Source organism: Camelus ferus, chromosome 33 (assembly GCF_009834535.1).
Source record: "Camelus ferus isolate YT-003-E chromosome 33, BCGSAC_Cfer_1.0, whole genome shotgun sequence".
Lineage (NCBI taxonomy): Eukaryota > Metazoa > Chordata > Mammalia > Artiodactyla > Camelidae > Camelus > Camelus ferus.
The window spans coordinates 6,488,167-6,508,163 of record NC_045728.1 but is presented as its reverse complement, the minus strand read 5'-3'; the positions used below and the strand labels follow the sequence as shown (position 1 = coordinate 6,508,163).

At 41.9% G+C, this 19,997-nt stretch overlaps 2 protein-coding genes across 7 annotated transcripts; one reads left to right on the top strand and one right to left on the bottom strand.

Moving 5' to 3' along the window:
• The first annotated feature begins 6,282 nt into the window (after nucleotides 1-6,282).
• On the top strand, nucleotides 6,283-17,252 carry HYLS1 (HYLS1 centriolar and ciliogenesis associated). 2 transcript variants are annotated; one of them, XM_032472746.1, is made up of 3 exons: nucleotides 6,284-6,474; nucleotides 9,118-9,167; nucleotides 16,088-17,252. In XM_032472746.1, exon 3 carries the CDS (start codon nucleotides 16,113-16,115, stop codon nucleotides 17,013-17,015), a length of 903 nt encoding a protein of 300 aa, XP_032328637.1. In that variant the 5' UTR covers nucleotides 6,284-6,474; nucleotides 9,118-9,167; nucleotides 16,088-16,112; the 3' UTR covers nucleotides 17,016-17,252. The 2 variants fall into 2 exon arrangements, with proteins under 2 accessions (XP_032328638.1, XP_032328637.1); XM_032472747.1 differs by lacking the exon at nucleotides 9,118-9,167 and having other exon boundaries at nucleotides 6,283-6,474.
• PUS3 (pseudouridine synthase 3) lies at nucleotides 10,876-19,344 on the bottom strand. Of its 5 annotated transcripts, XM_032472743.1 has the most exons (8): nucleotides 19,280-19,300; nucleotides 16,510-16,628; nucleotides 16,330-16,409; nucleotides 15,016-15,106; nucleotides 12,953-13,370; nucleotides 12,271-12,836; nucleotides 11,526-11,716; nucleotides 10,876-11,407 (listed from the first exon to the last, which is right to left on the bottom strand). In XM_032472743.1, the coding sequence occupies exons 5-8, from the start codon at nucleotides 13,322-13,324 to the stop codon at nucleotides 11,097-11,099; spliced, it is 1,440 nt and encodes a 479-aa protein (XP_032328634.1). In that variant the 5' UTR covers nucleotides 13,325-13,370; nucleotides 15,016-15,106; nucleotides 16,330-16,409; nucleotides 16,510-16,628; nucleotides 19,280-19,300; the 3' UTR covers nucleotides 10,876-11,096. The 5 variants fall into 5 exon arrangements, with proteins under 5 accessions (XP_032328634.1, XP_032328636.1, XP_032328635.1 ...); XM_032472745.1 differs by lacking the exon at nucleotides 16,330-16,409 and having other exon boundaries at nucleotides 19,280-19,302; XM_032472744.1 differs by lacking the exon at nucleotides 15,016-15,106.
• Nucleotides 19,345-19,997: the final 653 nt, after the last annotated feature.

The following is a 19,997-nucleotide window of genomic DNA, read 5'->3' as shown; positions in this document are numbered from 1 at the left end:
TGACCTTTCAAGTCGGAGACTCAGGTTCCGAACAGACTGGTTTCTCTCAGATGATTGAGCAGCAAGGAAATGAACTAATCTCTGAATCCCTGAAGCTGGGTGACATCTGGAGCTCTACAACTCAGAATAGCCAAGGACTAAAAAATGTCCACAGGACTGTGTAGCGCCCTGAAAGGAGCTCAGCTGAAGTGTTCCGGGGATGATTTCCTTGTATCTCTTCCTCCATCTCCAGACCTCCCTTCTCTTTGGAATTTTCTGGGAATCTCCAGGTGCCTTTCTAGATGTGAAACGCCTAGCCACAGGTAGTTTTCCTCCAGGAGAGTCCATAACGGAGCTGGTTCAAGATTATTGGAAGACTCTATTACCAGAGCAAGCTCAGAGTCAGGCACAACGTCCAAGGTGTTGCGTGCTGAGTCAGTTCTGTTCTCCATTTGCTTTTCTGAAGACCTGACCCTGAGTTCACTCATATCCCTGATCTTGGGAAAGGTAAAAATCCAACTCTTCAACTCTTCCCACAATAAGTGGCTGAAAAAGAGCCTCAGAGTCAGAGAATGACTGATCACAAAAGGGCACAATTATTAAATGCTGTGATTAAGACATCTGTAATGGCGCCCTGTTGGGCCTCACTTACTGATGCGGCTGCATTCTTTGTTTTGTCTCATTGCCTGTGCTCTCCTGATAATAAGGTGCCTCTTCCCACTGAAACCAGTGTGCTGCAGGGGTGAGCTTAATGATCATTTTTTTCTCCTCTGTTTCCCTGGCAGCTGAGGAGGAGGACTTCTGGACCACAGATTGTTCCTGTGATTACATACAACAGGTTATACCCTGGGTCACAGAGGCTATTTAAGAATCAAACTGTTTACTCTTCACTTAGTCAAGTTCTGTAAATTTGAAGTAACCGTCTTGGAAGATTTTGGTTACGTAAGAAAGGTGGGATGGTCTGACAACCATTGTGCTATGAGTCACAAATGTTTATGTACCTGGAAGAGCAGCTCCCAGACCTACCTTTCTGATTTGTGACAGTAACGAACCATCTTGCTGCCTCCCTTCCCTCAAAGAGAATTGTGAGGAACAGTCCAGCCTTAAAATGTGGTTCAAAAAACAGCAGTTTCAGAACTTCAGCCAGGTCTTTGTGCAGCCATTGGCTGGCAGTTAGGCACCGGAGACTCCATGGCTTGAAAAAGACGTGATCTATAGTCCCATTTTTCTCTGCATCTGAGGCCATACATGGTTTGGAAGGCAAATAAACAAAGGGCCTTTTCTCATTCTGCATAATGAGACTGAAATACCCTTCTTAGGGTTGGCATATTACAGTTAGGGGAATATTTCCTTTCCTGATGATGAACTAAACTGACTGTGCTGTCTCTGAGAAGCAATTTTTCAGAGTAGCAGTCAGCTTGTTTATGTGTGTGCCCGTGTACACACGTGAGTGTGTACGTGTGTGTGTACGCAGGTGCATGAATACCATTGTTTTCCTGTTGAATGGCCAGAAAGATAGGAGGACATGCACAGCTCATGCATGACAAGTGATCGTAAAGGGGAGGGAACTGGTACAGCAGCAGCAGCCAGGGCTCCTTCACGGGTACCAAGACTTAAACCCCTTTTGAATGGCGTGCCCGTGGTGAAGACCTTAGGACCACAGGTTGTTCCCACTGTTCTCCTCTATGTCATAGAGGATATTTTCCTTAAATACAATCCCTATGTCTGCCTGCCTAATTCCCTTTGGGTGAAAGGGTCTGTGAATTACTGTATGTCAGAATATACACTGGGGGGCAGAAAGTAGGTCTGGTCCTGAGAGCATGCAGTAGGGCACCTGAGGGTACCTTTTCTAAAGGATAGTGCGGATTTATACCATGGAGGATTTAAGAAACAGGCATGAACCTGAAGGTAGACAACCATAGCCAGGTTGTGTCCATGAGGGTACCACCTGTGATGGGTTTCCTTTGGTTTTTGTGTTTGTTTTCTGTCCCTCATATCATGGAAATAGGCATATTTTGTGTACAGTTTAAAATTTTTATTTCTCTTGTTAAATGAGTCATTCTCAAACATCGTTAACACTCTAAAGATTCAAACTTTCATACAACCATTTATTGTGGTGTGACTAGGAATAAATGAGGGAGAAGTGTGGCCCTCCCACTTTTGTCCTCCACTGAACCCCAAACAATGACAGCAGCATCTTATCAGCTGAGCACTGTTCTTTGGACTACCTGGCTTCAAACCCCAGATATGCCGCTTACTAATGATGCGACCACGCCCAAGGTGGTTAGCGTCTCTGCTCCTGCCTTTCCTTATTTATTAAAAAAATAGACTAATTTTCATATAATTTTAGTAATATACTCATAGTAATAATTAAGCTAATTTTAAAAAGTTAGTTATACTAACCTCATAGGTATTTTGTGACAATGAAATGTGATGATGCGTGTAACTGGTTTAGAATAGTGTCTACTACAAGAAAATGTCCATTAGATGCTTGTGACTATATTAGCATATTGAGAGCCACAGCCAAAGAATTCTAGAAAGTGCCAAAGATCAAACTGAACAAGGGTTTTCACAGAGCTAAAACTAATGTGAATTATCAACTACTGCATTTAACTAATATAGAAATAAGTATGATAATATAAATCCCTTTTTATCTCAGACAAACATGCAAGAGAAGCCCTCTAAGGAGGGGTTTACAAGAAGCACAGATCTAAAGAGTTGTCTGAATTGCTTCTGGGTCAGGCCACTGAAGTGTGGAGCGTGGTCAGCCCTGAGGCAGAGGGTCAGCCATATAGTGAGAGAGCGCCTTTGGACCTGGACCAGACACTGTTACAATTTCAAAGCAACTGATGACACCCTTAGTAGCCCTGGAATGAGTATTTGACCTCACTTTAAAACCAAAAGAAAATGAAGCTATAGTGGCACAGAAAATTCTTAGGTTAGAAAGAAAAGCAAGAGAAGAGCAAATAAAGAAAGCAGTCTGACTCCGTCTGCCTCTGCTCAAAGAAATACTGTATGCCTGAAGCCAAATCTTTTGGGACCATTGAAAACTATGTACAGAAGTGAATCATGCAGCATCATTATTTCCCAGCCAAATTCTATTTCTTCTTTTTAAGCAGATACTAACTTCTGTTTAATTTTCTAATTAAAAAGCAATATATGGCTGTTAAAATTTTAAATAATACAGGAATGTAAAAAGAAGTCGATGTTCTTGCCCAGCGCCTTCACACATACCTGCCCACCCTCCAATCACCCATTTCGAGATAATCAGTTTACAGTGCGATTACAGTGTGGGGAGTTCAATTCCTCAGTGAGAAAGCTGTCAACTGGAACAGAAAGCCTCTTCCACCAGCAGAGCGGAGACCCTCCCGCAGACCTGGTCGCCTCTGAAACACCTTCTCTCGCAGGCAACACCCCCTGCTGGATGATGCTGTGGTTGCCACAGGGATGAGGCTGCTCTCCTTGCCGGGTTCGTTTCAGAAAGGCAGAGGCATTGCCTCGAGGCTTTCATTCATACAGCAAATATTCACTGATCCCACCTTTAGGTACCAGGCACTGTCGTAGGAGCTGGGAAAACAATGATATATATGATAGTCATGTTTCCTACGCTCACTAAATGTATGTGCAGGTGATGGAACCCAAACACCAAAAGCAACGCGGACCAGGTAACAGACAGCAGAGCCAAGCAGTAATCAGAATAGTTTGACTCATGCAGACCTATGGCAGTGGCTAGTTAACTGTAATGTTCCTAGAAGTGAAATAGATGGGAAGCCTAATAAATTTTACTTGATCTATACAAGCAGGATAGTTCTACATTGAATGAACAGAAGTCTAAATTGAATCATAAGAACAGAAAGTCACAGCCCCTCAATTAGTTCATAGACTAGAGCCAGTTTACAGACCCAGAACCCCTTGAGTGAAGGGGGCACAGTCTGGGGAGACCGAGATGGCTGGAGGTTACAGAGGAGAGAACCAGAGAGGAGGGAGTGTGAGAGAGCGAACTCCAAGACCTGGAGAGGATCCCTGTCAGGTGTTCAGCTGAACACTGATCAGCACACATACGGGAGGAAACTGTACAGAGCAAGAGGAGGCAGTGCCCAAAAGCACAGTGTTCGTTCCCACGAGCCAGACTGGAAGACTTCCTCACTGACGGGACAGCAAGTAGGACACTGAGAAGGATTCTACCTCAGCGTCAAGAGGCAATTACCTGTGTGGTGAGACAGTTACCTCAGTGTGCTCTGGTTCTGTCTAACGTCTAAAAACAAGATCTGAAAGGATTAAAGGGTTTCCAAATAATTTAATCACTGTGCCAGAATAAACCTCAGGAATGTTTATAGTACTCCAAAAATATCTATCATCCAACAAGGTAAAACTGAAAATATCTGGCCTCAAGTCAAAACTGAGCAGGCATGTGAATAAGTAGGAAAATGTAAGCCTTAATGAGGAGAAATATCAATCAATCAAAACAAACCCCCAAATTACACAGGTGATAAAATCAGTGGACCATGACATTAAAACAGTTACAATTGTGAGGAGGGTGGAGCTCAAGTGGTAGAGTACATGCTTAGCATGCACGAGGTCCTGGGTTCAATCCCCAGTAGAAAGAAGTAAATAAACCTACCTACCTCCCCCTCATAAAAAAAAAAAAAAAAAGTTGTAGCTGCATTCAGTATGTTCAATGAAGTTAGAGGATAATCAGGCATGTTAAGTAGACATTGATGATATTAAAAAGACCCAGATCAAACTTCTAAAGATGAAAAAAATATCTGAGATGAAAAATACACAAGATAAAATTAACTACTGATTAAAAATTAAAAGAAGAAGAAAAAATTTTAAAAAATTATCTACTGATTAGGCATTGCAGAAGAGAAAAATTAGAGGTCAATGACATCACCAAGATGGCAACACAGGAGCTTCTGAATATCCATCCTTCCACAGACACGTCAAATATACAGCCACACAGGTATACGGCTGAGCAATCCATTTCCTTTTCCAGCAATCTGGTAACCATGAATTTCTTGAAATATGAAATACGATAGGAGATAGATCCTTCAAGTTGTTATTGATTAAAGGGTTTGAAAGATAAAATTTTAACATAAAAGATAACAAGAAACTAATGCATGAGAGATGTATGTTGAATGCTCAAAGCAGCAGGTAAAAAAACTGACTTCCCACTGTTGCTTCTAAGACAGATTGGAGAGTCCGTAACAGTAAAAAAAGACCCTCAGTTGTAAGATGACCAAGCCTAAACATGGGACATTTTTTCATAAGAAAAAACAAGACTCTGCACTAAAGTCGTGTTAAGACATTGGAGATTTAAGGGTACGGTCATTCAAATCTTCACAAACTACTTCTGCCGTCTTCTTCTGTTTATTCCCTTTTTCATTCCCCCAACAAATCCAAAGCGCCTTGGAGGCAGTGCAAAGACCCTAAGACAAGGGTAAGAGTAGGAGGTAGCATTAACTTTGGAGGAAAAGGTTAGACATTCTTTTCTCCCTGTCATTGAACCTTGAATTTAACAGATAGTGTAAATTTGTCAACCAGCACCTGCCTGTTTGTGTGAGGCGGGGTACAAGAACGTTCAGGACTTGGGGGACAAGCTGTTTGGTTAAGGGGCAGGGCATGACTAGGATATTGAGTTGTGAAGATTTCGACTGTCTCTTTTCTAGGTCTTAACCCTCAGCAATTCCCAAAGCACTACACCTTTCCCCGCAGGTACGTAAACAAAACAAAACAATTGTAAGGGTAAGATTATGTGAAGGGCGTAGACGGGAGCATTCCGGAGGAAAACCGCAAGCGAGAGCTCCTTCCAGCAAGGAAGTCGGATGGGCCGGAGCCGTTAGAGCCACGTTGGCAAGAACCTCGTGAACCACGGGAAGGACTCAATGCGCGGATGCGCGTCCGGGGCTTCGCCCGGAACCTGCGCTTATCGGACCCCCGATGGACTGTCAGGCGGGAAGATGAGGGATCTGGGGCTCCAACCCACCTCCCTTCCCGACGCCTCCGACTCCGCGGCCGCGCGGAACAGGCAACGGCGGAGACGGCTCTCGCGAGGTGGACGGAAGACCGCCTCTCCCCAAACCCGGCTACTTTGCTGTTAACCGAGGCTTGGAGGTCCTCCCTCCCCTTCCGAGACGCCTGAAGGCGACGCCACAACGGTTCCGGGTGTCACGCTCGAGCCCGGCGGGGTGCGGACCTCCCCAAATCCACGCCCTAAGTCCCGGGATTCCTCCCGCCTGTGGGGGAGGGCCAAGAGAAAACACGTACCAATCAGGATGTAGACATGGAGGACGTTCTCCCTCTGGGCCAATAGGAAGGAGGAGGGCGGGGCCGCTCGCCCCGGGTTTAAACCTTGTCGGCTGGGCGGTTAACGGCAACCGGGACGTTTTTGCGGGCCGTGCGCTTGCGCGAGCTGCGGGACGCTAACCGAAGTCTGCGGTGCTGCGCTAGCCGGGCGGCGGGACTCGGTGCGGCCGGCGAGGCTCGGCGGGGCCGGTAAGCGGGCACCGGCGGGGATTGGTGGTGCACGGGCCCCCGAGGGCCGGCCAGCCTCCCGCCGCTGCGGAGCGGTCGGGTTCTGAGTGGCACAGAGTTCAAGTTTCCCTCCCCAGGTTCCCCGTCCCCTGGGCTTTCTAAGCCTCGACGCGCCGGACGTGCCGGGTGCGCCGCCTCCCGAGGCAGGTGTGAGCGGCGCCGTGCGCGCCCGGGCCCCTGGAGGTCACAATGTGCGCCTACTGCCTGGGGGCGCGTCCTCTGCCTGCCCGATGGCTGCAGAGGCGAGGACCCCGGTGGTCGTCACTCAGCGAGGTGGACCGGGCGAGGGGCCTGGGGCCTGCGGGGACCGGTGCCCGCGAGGGAGCCGGCTTCCCCCGAGGCCTGGAGCATCCGCGACGGTAACCACGCCCGGGCCAGATGGTGCAGACTCTAATCTTTGTTGTTGTAGTAAAGAGGGAAAAGTCTTCCCACCCTCGGGTTAGGTACACCTTTTGTGATCTTCTGGATGTAACTGTGCAAGAAGCTTTCCCTAACGAGTTAGAGTAGGGTGTAAAACTGAAGAACCCTGTAGTCCTACCCTAGAATGGAAAAAAAAAAAAAAAAAAAAGCAACAAACACCTTATTCCGGTTGCAAAAATTACAGTTTCATCCTTTTGAGAAATAAACCCAAGCACTGTTAAGCACATATAAAAAAGGAAAATACTGGGGATTCCATCAGCCACAGATCAAGAATAAGTTCATATTGGGGTTTACTTCAGATATAGTCATTATGAATATATATTTACATGTTATAAAATATTTTTGTTTTTATATGATTGTATATTTTGAATATAACAAAGCGTATTTAAAAAGCAGGTTATGCCTTTGAGGCCCTAATATTTCAGGAATAAGTGTCCGTGTCAAATGTAGATGCGCATTGTAATTTTTAATGGATGTATGGTCTTTCTTGCTATGGCAGTACTATACCATATATTATTTAACATATTCCCTAATGCTGGACATTGGTTTTTCCAATTTTTTCATTATCATAAAGCGTTTCATTATCATAAAACAGCATGATAGTAGTTACTTGTTTGCATTTCACGTCCAGCTTATCTCCTTAGAATAATTCCTTGGAAATGGATTATGGCTTAGAAATTATGGTATAGTTTAAAATTCTGATTCATAATGCCATAGTGCCCTCCAGAAAAATTGTTGTCCCCACCCCAAACACATACAGTATAAGAGTGCTTAGTTCTCCACACTCCCACCAGCACTGGGTAGTGAAAAATCTTACCACTCTTAAAAGGATATCTTAATGTTTTTATTTGCATAATTAATGAGATGAAACGTCTTTTCTATGTTTATTAGTCGTTATATCTTTGATAGATCATCTGTTTTTATCTTATTTTGTGTACCTTTTAATAGCTTTCTAAGAGGAATTTGAATTAGTGATTTTGAACCTGTAACAAGTATTTCCCCCAGTTTATTTCTTTGGATTGTGGTTGTCTTTTTTAGGCTGTTTTATTTTCATTTGTTCTAATATTGTGGTTCTTGAAACTGCATGCTTACTTTCCTAGAGGTAGAGGAATTTGTTCTAATTCTGCAGTAGCCTCCCAGCAAAGTTTAGAATCTTATCTCTATTCCAGTTTAAAGTCCTCCCCTTCCACCCTTAGTCCTCTCACTGGCAACTAGCTAGAAAGTGGGACACTGAATCGTTTAAGATTCTTTTAAGAGAAGATACTGTTGGGTATTTTGATCAATATCTGTATTTATCTACAAAATATTAGCTATTCTAGCTTCTGTGTGAAAATTTTCGCCTAAGTAAAGAGAAAATATTTTCAGGTCTTTATATTAAAAAGGAAGAGAGAGAACTGACAGTTACTTTGTGGACCTTACTAAATTTTACATTTTATTATTTGCAAACACCTACCTTCATACATTTGAGGGGAAAAAAATGAGTGTGCAGTAATTTAACCGCAAAGAAAACATGTTAATCACTGTATAGCATAGCACACATGCCAGAAAAAACATTTCTTTGGGCTTTAGTGTTGGAAATCCTCCCAGCCCAGACAGAATCCAGTTCCATTTCTGTGCCTACTTTCCTCTGTTCCTGTATTTATCTTTTTAGTAGGTAGTTTTGTACTATATGAGCATTGAAATATTACATGTTATATACATTATAGATGTAACGTATTTTATATATATATAATTGAAACTTCACAACCTATTGAAATAATTCCTTCCACTTTTCTGATGAGGAAAGTAAGAGCTAAGCCCTACTTTATTTCTCACATTCATTTAGTCCCTACTATAGGTTTAACTTTGGAATTTAGATAATATATTATACAATACAGATAAATGAAGTAATTTTGCAAAGTTACATTTGGGAACTTCTAATTTGCTTCATCTGTGATGATTGTCCTGAATTTTTCTATGGTAACTACCAAACATGTCACTGAATCCTTACTCTTCTAGACTTGGTAGTATAATCTTGTTAACCTTCAAAGGACTTCACTTAAGATCTAGGACCCTGATCCTGTAAACCCTTTTGCCTCTATAGCATGTCCTCCGCATGGCTTTTTAGTGCTTTTTGTCCCATTATCATTTCTTTAGAGTTGATTTTTTAAACACAAGTGATTCCCTAACTCTGTTCTTTTCTAGGTTTTTCTTTGACTCGAAAATTAATGCCAGTGAAGGTACATTGAAATAAGGTAGGAAGTCGGAAAAAAAATTAAGTGCTTTGGTTTGTCCGTATATGTTCTAAGTGGGGATATTTTGCTATGTTCAATGATTATGCTAAAAACAAAAGTTTCTTTACATCCAAGTTAAAGAAGAAAGCAGTCATTTTAAGAACATTCAGGGCATTATGAAATGCAGGCAGATCAGGTCCCCAAAACTGATGACATGATTCAAACTCCAGAAGATCTGGATCATATAATTGGCTGTTTAGAAACAAATCTTTTACTTTATACAACTATTTTCCTGTCTCTAAAAGGGGATCTTTTCTGGTTCCTACTCTGCTAGAATATAAAAGCTATTATGTCTTCCTGTTCTTCAAAACTACAAGATCACTTCACTGATACTATTTTATTTTCTAAACTTGGAACTCTTTCAGTGAAGTCTTTCTGTGGCCCATCCACTGAGCATTAAGTGTACTATTTCTATGTTAGTATTGTATCTAATTGGCCCATACATTAATTATATTTTAGCTAGCAGCTTTAAGATATAAACCATATTTGTATACATGGAGTTTTGAATATAGGTAGGAACAAACTAATTGTTGGTTGGTAAATAAAACTTTGGATCATATAACGTACTTATAGATGTGGATAAACAGTGCAGTCTGCAGCAGTGAAAATTGTTATCGAGGCAGAAAGTCTGAGTTTATTTACTTTGATATTTGTTATTTTAATTGCTATAAAGGATAATGTGTTATTTAAGAGAACTTGAAACTCTTTCGAATAAATGTGTTTGTAAGTAGCACTTGAAGGTTACTTATCAACCTTGAGAACAAGCAAAGCCCCGCCTCATTTTCCTGTCCTAGTGTGAGTCTGAAGAATGTGCCACAAACCTGAAACATAGGAGTTATCCTGAAAGGCCCCCGATCTGCACCTTGCATTCCCTCCCACAGTCCTGGTGCTTCTCTTTTCTTAATCTCAGGTTCACCTACTTCTCCCCATTACCCTGCTGCAAATCTAGCCTAGGCTGTTACCATCAGCTTCCTTGATTGCTCCAACAGTCTCCTAATTGGTCCCACTGACCTGCCCTCTTACAATGCACAGTGTACCCAAAGCAGTATTTTTGCTGCACAGTTCTGGCTTTTAATTTATTTTTTAGTGGCCTATCCAGATAAAATCTAAGCTCTTTGAGGAAACATGACCCTTACTTACTTTTCTAAACTATGCTGATGCCACTCTGAGACCATACTGTTGTATTTACAATTACCCGAATGCGGATGCTGTAATCTTTTAACACTGTGCAGACTGCATCCTCTGCCTTGGACACGGTTAAAGCTCTGCTGCTTCATCTCCACCTTAATTGATTCCCACTTGTTCTGCAAGGTTAAGCTTGGGTATCTCCTCTTTAAAAGAACTTTCCTTGAACCACTAGACCAGGGGTTGGTAAACTGCATGGCCTGTGTTTATAATGCCCACGAGCTAAGAATGTTTTCTGCCTGTGTAAAATGTTGGAGCCCCTTTGCGGCTCACACAGCACTAGATAAGCTGTGAGATGCTGGGCCTTACCCACGTAGGTCGCCTTCAGGAATTAACTTGCTTGGCACTAAATCAGTGTGTCAAATATGTAACGGACTAGGTTTTATGTTTTTAAGTTTTGACACTTGGGCAAAGCTCTTTATGAGAATTCAGATGAGTAGTAAATATCTCATCTGCTTTTAAAAGGACAGCACAACACATCGGATACTTGCAGGACCCGGCTTTAATGAGTTTGAGCACAAGGAACAGGCTCCCAGGTGTGTGTAAATATACGTCCATTTTACAGTTGCTTTTTGCTTCTTCCATCTCAATTTTTTGGGACAAGAATGAAAGAATGTTCAAACTCTTTCTTGTTCAAGCAAGAACTTCTTTAATAGAGCCTAATGTTCTTTTGTTGCCTCCTAGATCTTGGTGAGATTCCTGTGGTTAGGTGATGCTTTCAATTTCTGTTTCAACACATACTCTCTTTGTTGGTTTCTCCAAAATAGTATTTTCTTCCTCTAGTGTGTCACTACAGTCCCTTTTGGCTTTTGTTTCTTCCTCATGGAATAAATGTGGATGCTCGATGCGTCCCCTCCGTACAAAATGCTCGATCCGGGATTCTAATCCTTGGCATTTAGGACGATCCATTAGGGGTTTATATGTGCGCATTTTCACGCCTTCTACAAAGGCACTGGTCTGCTTGATGACAGAGGGCTTAACACTTCTCCACTCTATCACTCCATCCATCTTTGGTCCTATAATATATACAGTCAAGCATTATATTGGGTACTTTTACCACAGCAGAATCACCTCCAAACTTTATATGAATCTGCCTCCCCCATAACCCTGTGTGACTCTGGCTCCCTGTCCTACCTGACCCGCAGGGTACTGCGACAGAGTCTAGTCCTTGCAGCATGCTGAACAGCATCTGAGTTTTCACAGCATGATTAGCCCATAGTTGCTGAAGGTGGGTAACATTGAACTTCTGAACTTCACAATCATAGATCCACTTAATATTTTCAAACTTACAGTCAAACAAGACTAGAGGAAATTCTACAGCCATACTAGAGAGAGGAGAAACAGAGTATGAGCATACACAGCAACCACCCAGCAGTTCTTAAAAAACAGGATTAACTGGGTTAAAAGGAGGAGGAAAACTTTATCGAGTATTTCATAGCTAAGAAAACAGAACACCATCCCTAACCTTGAACAACTTTGTAATTAAAAAAGAGAAAAAAGCAACAAACCACGGATCAGCTGGTTAGGCTTGATTCACAATTGTGTAAGTTTCAGCGGTAACAAGCCACCTAGAACTGAGCTGACTTGGCTCCACCGTAATGCTGTAAAGTTACTTCAGGGGCCTGGTCCAAATGCCTATTTCTTACTAAGAGGATAGAACAATGACAGAAGGAAGTCAGACAACACCACTCCCTGCTGCAAGTTCATAACATTCTACAAGTGAGAGTAAAAGCTTCGTGAAGGCAGAATCAGAGACTTAGTTATTTAGGGAATGGTGGGGAGAAGGAGATACGTTCAAATATATTTTAAAATATACTAAGGACAATAGCTATTTTATATTTGGGGTTTTGGGGGGTTTTTTGGTTTTTTTTTAACTTACCTGTATTGAGGTTTCTGAGGATTCTTCTCTATGTTCAGCAGTTCGTCAATAACCTCTGGCTGCTCCATTCCTTGGCCAATCAGAAAAAGGACAGCCATCATACAGCGGACTTGGTGGTAAAGGAACGCCTGGCCAGTCACTTCAAACTGACATAACTGGAAGGGTTCTTGGCACCTCTCCTCAGCCAGACTTTGGTCCACTAGCTGTACTTGAGCAGACAGAATAGACCTCTGAAAGTTAATCACCCCATTGGCTACATCCATTTTACATAAGTTCCTAAAATCGTGCGTGCCAACATACTTCTGGGCTGCATAGTTCATGGTTACAATGTCTAAATCAGCACGAGGGAAAAAATAGCGGTAAGTCCGCTCAAGACAGTTGAACCGAGCACTGAAGCTGGGCTCTACGGGAGCCCAGGCCAGGACACGGATGTCTGGAGGGAGCACCCGATTGAGGATGTGGGTATAACGGATCTCTTTAGCCACATCATTGACTTCATCTTTAAAATTAAAGTCCTCTGAATCTCTGCCCTTTGGAAAGTGAGAACGAAGGTCAAGAGAGATCACCTGTGGAATCAGAGAAAGATAATGTTTTAGAGATGCAAATAATTTGAATCCTCAGTATGTACACCCAAAATAATATTGGCATTGCCTGCTTTGTGAAGCACGATAGTGGCTCTTACCTGTCCGAAGGCACTAACTCCTTTGTCTGTTCGCCCACACCGGTGATAGTTGGATGTCTGTCTGTTTTCTACTAGTCGAGTCTTGGTTAGAGCTTCAAACAGTTTCTCTTCAATTGTGTTGTTTGTGTTTTCCTGGCTGGCAAAGCCCTGATAGCCCCAGCCCAGATAGGCTATCTTTAGGGCTACGTGTCTTCGACCGTGAGCACTGAAATCAAATGCGCGCTTAGCTTTTCCAGCTCCTGAAGAATTTTCTCTAATGTTTGAGTCCTTGTTGGCCTGTTCTTTTTTAAGTCTTTGTACCTCCTGCTCCAGTTCTTGTACTCTTTTTAGGAGTTTCTCAGTCTGGATTCTGTCTGCGTCATTTTCCGCCATGATAAGAGAAACCCAGGAATCAACGAATCATAGAGGTCCACCCTACCTGAAAAGAGTAAACACATACAACAGTTTTGGTGCTGATTGCTTTGGTGATGTCAGTATCATTCCATTATATTCAAACAGTATCTAAGATTTAATTTGATGCCTAAAGGATACAGACCTTTGATTCTGACCAAGATCAAGCATTCAGCTTCATTATTATGGGTTAATCATTCAAATATTTTTTTCCATCCTGTCTGGTGAATTCACAGTGGAAGAGGAAGGTAGCATCAAAACAATATTCAGCTAGCATTGTTAAGATTTATGTAGTCAGACTTTAGGAAAAATGTCTGTAGATTTCATTTCTCTTCTTCATGAGCTGAGATGGCTGAGGACTGAAATTATTGATATTTTTTCCCTAAAACATTTCCTTTTGACTTCTCATATTTACCCAGTCTTTCTAATCATAAGATCTGTTTATGTGGAACATTTGTTATGTCTACTCCGAGTTTCTGTTGCTTTCCAACATTTCACATAAAATCAGTGGCTTGTATGTTACATCATCTAATACTCAGTTCCATCTTAAGTGTGGTATAGTGGAGCTAGCCTGATGAAAGAAACTTGTCAGTGATTGTACTTCATACTGGAAGTAGAATCGGGTTAAAATTTTCCTACTTTAAGCAGTTTTGATGGCAGAAAGAAGGTAATTAAGCATCGTGATTTGATGCATGTTCTGACAAAAGATTTCTGTACCTCTAGCAGTTAGAAATCAGTCTGGAAAATATAATTTCGATAATCAGTGTTGAAATTCCTGGCATATTTCAATAATCCGAGGACAACTATACTACGTCTTTGAACTGGGGACAGAACTAGACAATCTTTGCCTGATGGTTACTTTAGTTACAGAATATCATCCCCACGTCTGTTCAAAGGCTGTGTTATTTGAGTCTCAGTAGCTCATTTAGTTTTTTGCCCTTTGAGTTTCTATATCTATGATAGATTAAAAGTTCAAATGTAAAAAATGAAACGTTAAAAGTACTAGAAGAAAACATGGAATAACTTTCTTACAACCTTGAAGTAGGAAAGGCATTTCTAAGTAAGGTGCTGTAGAAACCCAGAAAACCAAAAAATTTGACTACCTAAAATTGTAAGTTTCTACCAGCAAAAAGTCAAGAATGAATAACAAACTGGGAAGAAAAATTTAATGATGGAGAGTATTTCATAAATATATAAATCAGTTTTAATACAAAGATCAGTAAGAAAAAAGCCCAGCAACCTGAGAGGTAAGTGGAAAAGAACAAGCATTTCATACAAAGAAGCTTATAAATGTGTGAAAAGATGCTCAAATTTACTCAGTTTACATAAGTGCTAATTTATATGGGAACTATTTTCTTTACCAAACTGACTGCAAAGATGAGAGGGTTTGATAATTTACGAGCCAGAAGAGAGGAAGGAGAGACGAGCTCTGGCACACACACTCAGTACAACTTAAGAGGGCTTTTGGCAGCAGCTGTCAGAATGGAGTGCACACATACCTTTGGCCCCACCTGTTCCATTACTAGAAACTTAACGTACACATATGTTTGCACAGGTATGTAAAAACTTACAAAATATTGTAACATTTTTTAAAAGCAAAAGAGTAAGTCTAAAATAAATTGGGGACGGACTGAATAAATTATGGTACATCCATACATTGGAATTTTACACACCTTTAAACAAAATGAAGGTAAGTCTGCACGTGCTGATGCAGCTGGATCACCAGGCTGTCTTTAAGGTTCAGAAGAGTTGTATTATATGCTCCTTTATGGTATAAAAATGTGCATATGAATATGGAAAGTTACTGGAGAAATTATAAAAAAAACCACCTTTGAGAGTGAAACTTGGTGTTGGGGGAGGCAGTCCTTGCTTAAAAGTACCATGTATGTGTATTAGTTTTTCAGTTTAAGAAGAAAAATAGTAGGGACACAGGAAATAGCGGGCAGTAGATACCTAATCTGGACCCAGTCAGGAAACTGGCATTGGGTGTCTGGCTGGTTGATTTGGGTACTAAAAGCTGTCAGTTCAGTGACAGGGTACTGGGATGAACATATTTAGCTTGGCAACTAATGACGCATTATTACTTAAGCATTTGAAGTGTGTGCATGTATATTCCTGCTTTTGTGATGGTTTTTTGGATTAAATCACTATTCATGGTTAAGGACTCTGATGCCAGACTGCCTGAGTTTGAATTCCGGCTCCACCACCTACCTTGGTATAACCTTGGGCTATTTAATCTCTTAATGCCTCATGTTACTCATCTGTGAAAGGAGATACTGAGTACCTATCCCACAGTTGTGAGGATTACATGAATTAATAAATGTAAAGCACAAAAAGTAGTGCTGGATACAGAAAGTGCCCCTTAAGTACAAGTTACATAATGTGCTCTAAGTATTGGGCCCCACCCACATCTTTAGACTCTGGAGTTTTTCTTACGCCAGAGCTCACCTATCCTCGGAGCTACTTAGGTGGCAAGACTCCCAGGCAGTAAAAGTGGGAGAGAGTAAGAAGAGAGTGGCAGTGGGAGCAGGTGCTCTTCTCTAGAGCTGAGCAAATGCCCCTCCAGACCGCTCCCACACTGCCTGTACTAATCTGTATTTCATTATGGATGTAACTGTTGTACTTATGACTGCCTTAGCCATTCTTTCTGCATGTGACCACGATAAAATAGTCCACAAGAAGGGAATGAACAGTTATGAGCTGGGAATTTACTATCAGAAAACTGATCAGTGTTTTCTCTTGCAGAAGGTCCTACAGTGTAGGGGAAGGAATGGATGAACTCGTGGGACCTGATGGGCAAAAATGGGCCAATATGGATCCAGAAGAACGAATGTTAGCAGCTGCTAGAGCTTTTACCCAGATCTGTGCAGAGCAGGGTGAGGGAGACGTCAGGAGAGAAGCCCAGTCCATCCAGTATGATCCCTACAGTAAAGCCTCAGTAGCCCCAGGAAAGCGACCTGCCCTTCCTGTCCAACTGCATTACCCACATGTAGAAAGTAACGCCCCTTCGGAAACGGTCTCAGAGGGCTCCCAGAGGCTCCGGAAGCCGGTGATGAAGAGAAAGGTGCTGCGTAGGAAACCAGGTGGAGAAGTATTAGTGACAGATGAGTCGATTATCAGTGAATCAGAGTCTGGTGCAGAAAGTGACATGGATGTCTGGGACTTACGACAAAGGCTGATGAATCTGCAGTTCCAGGAAGACAGGGGATCTCCAGCTGATAGTTCACAAAAATTTAATCTCCCACATGAATACCAAGGAATGTCTCAGGATCAGCTTTTTTGCTACCTACAAAGAGAAGAAATGGGCCCTCCAGCTTATGAACAAGACCTGATTGTTGCCAGCCGACCCAAGTCCTTTATTCTCCCAAGGCTGGACCACTTAAGCCGAAACCGGAGCAAAGTAGACCGGGTAGCCCGATATTTTGAATATAAACGAGACTGGGACTCGATGCGGTTACCTGGTGAAGATCCTAGGAAGGAATTGCGCTGGGGTGTCCGAGAGCAGATGCTTTGTCGGGCAGAACCTCAATCCAAGCCTCAGCACATATATGTTCCAAACAATTACCTAGTACCAACCGAGAAAAAGCGATCTGCCCTTCGTTGGGGTGTTCGCTGTGATCTTGCAAATGGCGTAATGCCCCGGAAGCTTCCCTTCCCTCTTTCTCCTTCTTAGGGCTTTTTTTTTTTTTTTTTAACCTCTCTCCTTTCACAGGATTGTTTGCGATAACCTGGTTCTTAATATCTCTCCTTTTATTTAAATAACTCACCTGAAAGCCTATGGAGCATAATAGAGTAAGGACCTTGCCCATCGTTGGTCTTTCTTAGGTATCCATCATATTGGTATCACATACAACTAAACTTCCGAACTACCACTGTCAAATCCAACAGCTCCAAGAGAAATCAGGCCAGAGAAAAACAGACCTGGCCTTTCTGTTTTGTCATTAAGCAAAGCCAACACAATTTCTGTTTTATAACCCTCTAATCTTTGACCAATGTGAATTGCTGTTTTTATTGGTGTTTTTAAACTTGCTGGGCAGTAAGCTTATCCATTAAAGAATTTTGGAAATTTGTGAACTTGACCTTATTTTTACTTCAGTATTTCCCAAAGATAGTCTCAAACCTAGGTTATGATTCTGCTTGCAGTCATACTCCCCTTCATAATCTCACCAGCTAAATAAGAGCCAAAGGGAAGGAACAAAACCCTGCTCTACACACAATCCTAAAGGAAGGTAACAGCACAGCCTTCATTACTAAAGGAATACAGTAAATGCAGGTAACTGGTAAATGATTTTTAATAAATGCTTGACAATAGCACTATATGACATAGAAGATTCTAACCCAAGTTTTGTTTCAGAATCATTTCAATAATATATTGCCCTCCATTTGTTACTTCTAGAATGCCATACTTTTTATAATTTGCCGGTAAGATTTTCTTAGAAATTATGCCTGTCATTTGAAGGCCATTCCCACTCTGCAACAGAACTTCAAACTGCAAACAGCTGGAACCAATGCAGACATAATAAAATGAATTGGGCCTATCTGGGTCCAGACCAAACCACTAATTCTTCTCACCTTAACCTGGATCTATTTGTTATTGATGTTTCTAATCCGATGAGGAACACCTAAACTCTGGAGGTTGTCAGCTTTAGCATTTAAGCCAAAAGAGTGATAGCAGAAAGTTTGCTTGTTCAAGGAAAAAACAGCTGTGAAACATAAAATCAATGCCCTTGACCATTACCATATGCTAAAATACATTTTCTGCATAATATGTAAGCTATGTAATTCATTCACCCAGTTTCCATTGCTAGGCATTTATCAGGGAAAGAATCAGTGGCTCAAAGAAATATGTAGGGTACAATCACTGCAAATAAGTAAAAACCGCAAACTACTCAACAGTAGTAAATAGATTATTGTCATTGAAAATCTATGGGGACCTAATGGAAAAACGCAAATTAAGTGAAATAGCTAGGTTGCAAGTTGTACAGTATGCTACATGTACACAGGCAAGGCACAAGGGAAGATTAACACCTAACTGGGTAGTGGGATTAAAAAGTTAAAAGCCACACGGCACATTTTACATAACATACAGCAAAACACTTCAATGATTTACCTTCTTTATTATGTATCTCAAAGTCCAATATTACCAAATCAAAAATTTTCTATCTAGTTCAAGCCCTTATTTAACCAAAGAACTAGTCCAAAGGGGTAAGCAAAGCGAATAAGACATCTTCCTGACTCGGTACAGTACTTTCCCTAGCACGCCGTATACCCTTTTCAGGGTGAAGCACAGTGGTTCGCAAGCAACTATGTAACATCTGGAAGGGGGCCACCAAGTTACCACAAAGAGGAACTTAGTGCGTGCGCTAAGCATTAGCTGTAAACATCTAAATCATACAATGCTACAGTTTCTATGTATTTTTGAAGTTAAAAAGTTTTAGTCTCGACAGTATTAGTAACCAGTGAAGGAGCAGAATGAGCGTTCCTCACAATAACTTTATGTTAAACCAAAGAGGGAAGGAGGGGTAATTTCCAAAGGATTAGGAGACACCCACTATGATCACTAATATTGGAAAGCAATCTCCCGAACAATTTGAAAAATGCTGCCACGCTTCCCCACCCCATATACTACTGAGATCCCGACCTCGGCTAATATTTCGTTTTATGAGCAGAGTCTTAACTCCGCAGCCCCAGGGAATCGACTTAGAGAAGCTCCTACTTCTGCACGTTTCCAACAAGAGCTCCAAGAAGCACCAGACACACAAATACAGGGATTTAAGCGAGGTCCCACTTCCGTACACAAAAGAGCGCTTTCCTGGAGAGATCGAGGTATGGGAAAAGGGAGTGGGGGAAAGAGGGAAACGTCCATATATTTCTCCACTTGTCCGTTCCTCTTTGTAGAACCCAGAAAATAACCCACCCCCCAAATCCCACGCTTACCTTCGGGTGGCCGACCACGCAGCTTTCCGCAAGACAGGAAGCTAGCACTTTCCGTCTTCTACGCGCGCATCTGTGGGCTCATGGGAAATGTAGTCCATCTTTATGGGAAATGTAGTTCTAAGAGCCGGGAGCGCAGGCTTGACACTGAACTGCCTAATTTTTCTAGTCTGGGCACCATTTGTCCGCCTCCAACAAGGCAGAATCTGGGGCCTGCGGTAGGACAGGAATTAAAGAAAGGATAAATTCTAGTGCGCTAAAATAATAGAAAAGTAATTTTTCAAATATCTGCTATCCTTATACGAAAACTAAGATTTAAGAACCTGGCCCAATTTTATACTTACATAAATTAGTAGAGAGTTATCATTGAAAGTCAAAAACATTTACAATTAGAATCCACATGAAAAGGTTGAGAAGGTATATAATTTCGAAACAAACGATTGAGTTGCCTGAGAGTGACAGAACAGAGATGGGGATCCTTGCTTCAGCACCACGGAGAGATCATAAGTGGGTTTTGGGGCGTTTTTCCAGAGATGCTGATCCAAATCTCAAGATTCCAGTTAGAAAACTGGGGAGGGGTCGGGGGGAGGATCCGTCACTTTGTCCAAATTTAGCAGTCATTAGCGCAAGGAATCTATCCCGGATTTTGCAGGTGCAGGTAGGAGGTGGGGATTGTATCGAAAGGAAAACCGTTTTCTCCAGATTGCTTTAAGCAGAGGCA